This window comes from Macrobrachium rosenbergii, chromosome 58, assembly GCF_040412425.1.
Source record: "Macrobrachium rosenbergii isolate ZJJX-2024 chromosome 58, ASM4041242v1, whole genome shotgun sequence".
Taxonomy (NCBI): Eukaryota; Metazoa; Arthropoda; class Malacostraca; order Decapoda; family Palaemonidae; genus Macrobrachium; species Macrobrachium rosenbergii.
This window is the reverse complement of record NC_089798.1, coordinates 11,165,183-11,170,983: the sequence shown is the minus strand read 5'-3', so window position 1 is coordinate 11,170,983 and position 5,801 is coordinate 11,165,183. Positions and strand designations below refer to the sequence as shown.

The 5,801-nt window shown below is 39.8% G+C and overlaps 1 protein-coding gene across 1 annotated transcript; it reads left to right on the top strand.

The window, feature by feature from the left end:
- The first annotated feature begins 776 nt into the window (after positions 1–776).
- Positions 777–1,199, top strand: LOC136837254 (uncharacterized). The gene has a single exon (XM_067101992.1). It carries the CDS (start codon positions 777–779, stop codon positions 1,197–1,199), a length of 423 nt encoding a protein of 140 aa, XP_066958093.1.
- Positions 1,200–5,801: the final 4,602 nt, after the last annotated feature.

Genomic DNA, 5,801 nt, shown 5'->3' with positions numbered 1-5,801 from the left:
CAGTACGCCACTTCAAGTTCCTCCTGGAGGGTACGCCCTTGACAATTTGGACAGACCACCAGCCGCTGGTCCATGCCTTCACAAAGCTGGGGGATGCATGGTCCTCCAGGCAGCAGCGGCACCTCGCGGAGTTCATCTGCACCATCAAATACCTCCCTGGCAAGAAGAACCCTGTAGCAGACGCCCTCTTGAGAGTCAAAATTAACGCAGTGCAGCTCGGGATTGACTACGAGGACCTCGCCTGGGAACAGGCCACTGACCCAGAGATTCCAGCTTAAAGCACCGCCATCACGTCGCTGAAGTGGAAGGACGTGCCCCTCACCCCTGGGGGGCCAACACTGCTGAGCGACGTAAGCACTGGCCACCCCCGCCCACTGGTACCCGCCTTCCGCTGTCGTCTGGTCTTCGACATCATCCACGGACTGTCCCACCCCTCCGACAGGATGACGGCAGAGAAGTTCATCTGGCATGGCATACGGAAGGATGCAAAGGCCTGGGCGAGGCAGTGCATTCAATGCCAGACCAGCAAAGTAGGATGTCACACTGAGTCGGGGGTGGGCGACTTTCCTCAGCCGGAAAGACGTTTCGGGTACATCCACGTCGACGTCGTGGGTCCTCTTCCCCCATCAGGAGGAGCCAGGTACCTTCTGACAGTCGTCGACCGCTCCACCAGGTGACCTGAAGCGACGCCCATGGAAAAAGCCACCGCCAGTGCATGTGCTGAGGCCCTCCTCTCCAGCTGGATCAGCCGGTTCGGTGTCCCAGACCACATAACTATGGACAGGGGCCCAGCTTTCCTGTCCGAGCTGTGGACCTCCCTGGCACGCCTGCTTGGGACCACTCACTACAGCACCACCACCTACAACCCTGCAGCCAACGGATTGGTGGAAAGGTTCCACAGGTCTCTGCAGGCGTCCGTCATGGCTCGTTGCACCACCAACAATTGGAAGTACCTGCTGTCCTGGGTCCTCCTCGGGTTGCGGACTGCCCCCAGAGCCAACGGCGACCCGTCTGCAGCTGAAAAAGTCTACGGAGAGTCCCTCTTTGTCCTGGGCGAACTTATCACGCAGGACCGGGACAACCTAACAGCACAAAGGCTCCGCAACAGGGTCGGAAAGTTTGCCCCTGCCAGCACAAGGATAGGCATTAGTAGTTTCGTAAAGGTGATGAAGGTGACAAATGTATTCTTTTTCCCTTAAAATTATGCAATCCTTTAATTGGGCATCAGTAATAAATAAAATCATTAACCCATGTTCTTCTAATGCAAAATGGATGTTGTTGACATTTGAAATGATTACATTTTCTTTTATCAATATGGGGAAAGGATGTATAGGCATCAGTACATTTGTATCTTTCTGGTTAAATGGTAATACTAGAATAATCTTATGTGTTACTTTGGTAGTTGTGAGATTATAGTACATGAGAACATCTTTTACCATTGGGGTATAATGTCCTTCTACCAAATAAAAATGAACTGTATCTTCTAATTCCTTAGGAGTGATTAGTGTTGGACTTAACATTCCTTTATAAGCTAACAAGACTGCGTTTAACATGTCTCTATGTTCTTGCAAGATAATTTCACTCTCCAGTACAAAGTTGTTCAAAAATTGTTGTTTTTCTATCATATTTAGTTCCTTTGTTGCATTCTGGTCAACTTTATTAATGAATACCTTTAGCTTTTCTATCTCTTGGGCATTTAAGTTGTGAGCAGTTATCACTTTATTTATCACTGTACCTCTTGCTGCTGCCCATTGTTCCAATTTATCAATTCTAGCCTTTTCTTTTTCTACATTAGATTCAGTTGCGACTCCAAATACAGTAGTTGATTTAGTGCTGTTCCTATAAAAGGTAAGAGGGATCTTTTGGAACTTGTATTCAGGATATTTCCTATGTCATTATCTAACTTTTTCAACAATGATAGGGCACTGTTATTATCACTCTTCTGTATTATGGATTAGAGTTCTTTTTGAACACCTTTCAAAGTCATTTCACTGATAAGCACTGAAGAAATATCTATACTCAGGACTCCTAAATCTTTTATTAATTTCACAGATCCCCTTTTCTGTAATAGTGCATCCTTTCGGATGACAACTTCTGAAGACACGAATTGGAGTATTACGATTATGAAGATGAGCCGCATGTTTGCATTGTAAGGACGGGACTGAATGACATACTGGCAGGGTGTTGACTGGTTTATTGTTGGTTCCTTACTGAATGAATGTACATGTTGTTGTTGTTTTAGATTTAGCTGGCCTTGTGCCAGCACGGGCTCTTGCTCCTAGAGCAGCCCGTAACTCTATGTTGATGATGAGTCTGTGAGATGGGTAGGTTGGATGGAAACTTTATTATGATGCATGAAAGTGATTTTGGTGGGGATGAATGTACAGAATCTTCGAAGATGTTATTGGCCTGTGCGGGCGGAAAAGTAGCGTCTACACACAGACACAACAAAACAGCGGTAATGTTTCGGGCATCTTTGTTTATCGGCAGATAAACGGATGGTGATTGTGAGAGAGACAATAAACGTACAGTGATAAAAATATATCAGTAGAAAGGCCAGGAAATTCTACACATGGCCAGTTGCATGAGATTCGAGACAAATTAATGAATTCAATGCTGTAGCATAATATATGCGAAATGGCGAGAAATTTGGCGTCTTCACAGACAGAAACATACATACAGTTTGATACAGAAGATTCGGTGGAACAATAGGAGTACATGATTAGAATGCTTGCATGGCAATGCAAGTAGTGGTGATTGTACATAAATCAAGACAACGATGGTTAAGGAGAAACATCCGGAAATATTATATGGTAGAAGTTGCGTTCTGCGAGTGAGAGAAAATGGGATGCCCTTGTTCTGTCTTGTCCCCTCCGATGGATGACGAACACACACGTGTTTGGAAGAGACGGCGTCGGTGCGACGGGTCTCTTACAGTATCTGTAAGAATAATCCTTATCACATATTCTGTATACATGAGGTATTTTAGTTTCTATAAATACATTATACATATGATATTTTCAGTCCAACACTTTACATAAGCTTGTCTTTTTCTTAACTCATATCTTTGTTGATTTGTTCTTCCCTATTCTCCTTCAATACTTCTAACTTTTTAGTGGACCAAGCGTCTACTTTTATTACCTTCACATGATTCCAATGAACTACCCTTTCCTTTAGATCATTCTCATTAATAATTCTAAGCTTATTTAATTTTAACACTTCTAATACTCTATAAGGACCATGAAATTTAGAAGAAACCTTTACATTAGGACCTTCTGGAATATGATTTTGAACATATTATACCTAAGTACCTACTATAATGTCTGGTTTAGTTGTATTTTTATCATAGTACTTGGCATGAATTTTGTGAAAATCGTTAAGTCTAGCTCTCGTTTGTTTGATCGTTTCATAAGTACGTCTAGTTTTCCATGCAATATAGTCATCATAATTATAAGTATGTCTGGGTGGTGTTGCATCATCTAGTAAGGTATTAGGTAATCTTTTTTGATAACCATACAATAAGTAGTGTGGTGATTCTCCTATTGTCTCATTTACAGTATTGTTTATAGTAAACTGTACGTCTTCCGCAGCTAAATCCCAGCCTTCTGTATCAGGTTTAACTAAAGTTTTCAGGATGTCCTTTATTTTACGATTTATTCTTTCCACTGCTCCATTTGAACTTGGTTTATATGCTGTTATTTGACATTTATTTGTCTCGTAAAATTCACATAATTGTCTTAAACGCTCACTAGTAAACTCAGCCGTGTTATCAGAAAGAAGAACTTGCGGACATGAGTGTCTCGTGATAATTCTAGATTTAAGAGCTTCTGCTACTGTAATTGCATCTCTATTTCTTACTGGTACAATTTCTGCATATCTGGTTAAATAGTCTAGAAAGACTAGCATCTGTTTATTCCCTCAAATAGTGGTAGGAAATGGACTCAAAAAGTCCAGTCTGATTACCTGAAATTGATTTAATTCTGATGGACATTTTTCAAGTGGAGCCTTTGGATTTACGCTACCCTTATGTTGATTGCAAACTACACAATTTTGTACAAAGTTCTTTGCGTCTACACTACAATTTGGCCAAAAATAATTTCTGGTTATGATCCTGCTTGTCTTTTTAATTCCTGGATGTCCTGCTAACTTATATGAGTGTGTTAGTCCTAAAACTTCTCTGACTAGTGCTTTTGGGATGTGTAGACGAGAACCATTCTTCTCTGTTGGTCTTTTATACAAAAGCCCATTTATTACTTCAAAATCAGGTTTTAAAGATTCATCTGTCATTTACTGTCCTATTACCTGTCTGATTTCTGCATAATTTTCTTGTTGTATTTTCACTCTTTCTAAGTCCAAGTCCACTTCTTGACAGCTAAAACATAAGGTATTAGTGGTAATGCATTTCTCGGTTTCTTCTTGGGATCTGGGTAATGCATCTGCTAGGATATTAAATTTCCCTGGGATATATCTGAATTCTGGAGCAAATTCCAACACACTAATGAACCATCTATTGAACTTCATGCTATTTGTAAAAGTTCTATTTTTAAACAAATCACAAATGGATTTGTGATTAGTAAGTACATTGACTTTATGACCTTGAAGTGTGTGTCTAAATTTCTTTAATCCCCAGTATAATGCTAAACGTTCCCTTTCTGTAGTACTATAATTTCGTTCTGTTGGGTTGAAGACTCTACTGGCATAATATACTGCCCTCATTCTAGTTTTGTCTTTTTGTAGTAATACAGCTCCTAGCCCTGTACTTGAGTAGACTGGGTAGACTAACACAGGATTCCTTGTCATTTTACTCTTTAGCGTTTGGAAGGCTGTCTCTTGCTCTTTATTCCATTCATATTTGACATCCTTCTTTGTTAATGCTGTTAATGGTTTGGCTATTGTAGCAAAACCCTTAATAAAAGGTCTATAGTTACCTACCATTCCTAGGAATCGTCTCAATGCTTTCAAATGTGTGGGAGCTGGATATTCAACTATTGCCTTTATCTTACCTGCTTGCATGCGTAGTCCATCTTCACTAATTACGTGACCTAATTATTCCAAAGATTTCATTAAGAATTGACATTTCTTTAATTTGATTTTTAGTCCTGCTATTCTTAATCTTTCTAGGACTATTTCTAAAGTTTTGAGGTGACTTTCTAAATCGTTACTAAAAATGATAACGTCATCTAGGTAAACTGCAACATTTTCCAGAACTAGAATTTTTAACATTAATCTAACAAAAGTTAAAGGAGCCGAAGTGAGTTCAAATAGCATGACTTCAAATTGTAAGTGTTCTTTATACGTGCTGAAGGTTGTGTCTGGTTTCGACTCTTTGTCTAAAGGTACTTGCCAATACCCACTCAGCAAATCTAGGGATGAATTTTGCACCTCCTAATTGAGCTAACATATCTTGAATTACTGCCATTGGCATTCTATCTGGGATGGTGCTAGAATTTAACTTTCTATAATCTGTCACAAGTCTCCAATTTCCATCTTTCTTTAGAACAAGTAGCAATGGGGAATTATATGGAGATTTGGAAGGAATGATTACCCCACCTTTCTTCATTTCTTCTATCAAATTATGAACTATGGGTCTTTGGCTTATTGATAATCTGTAATTAGGAATAAAGAATGGTTTTGGTCCATCATCTAACAAAATTCTATGTTGTAGAACATTTTTTCTGCCTAATTTACCTCCTATAGCTATTACATCTCTGTATTTTTCAAATACATGAATTAATTTATTTTTGTTTTTTGGGAAATCTGTTTTATTCATCTCCTTGTTTAATTCAGACTTTTGACCCGTT

Coding starts and splice junctions, on each gene's coding strand:
- LOC136837254 (XM_067101992.1), top strand. CDS start 777: ATGGACAGGGGCCCAGCTTTCCTGTCCGAGCTGTGGACCTCCCTGGCA.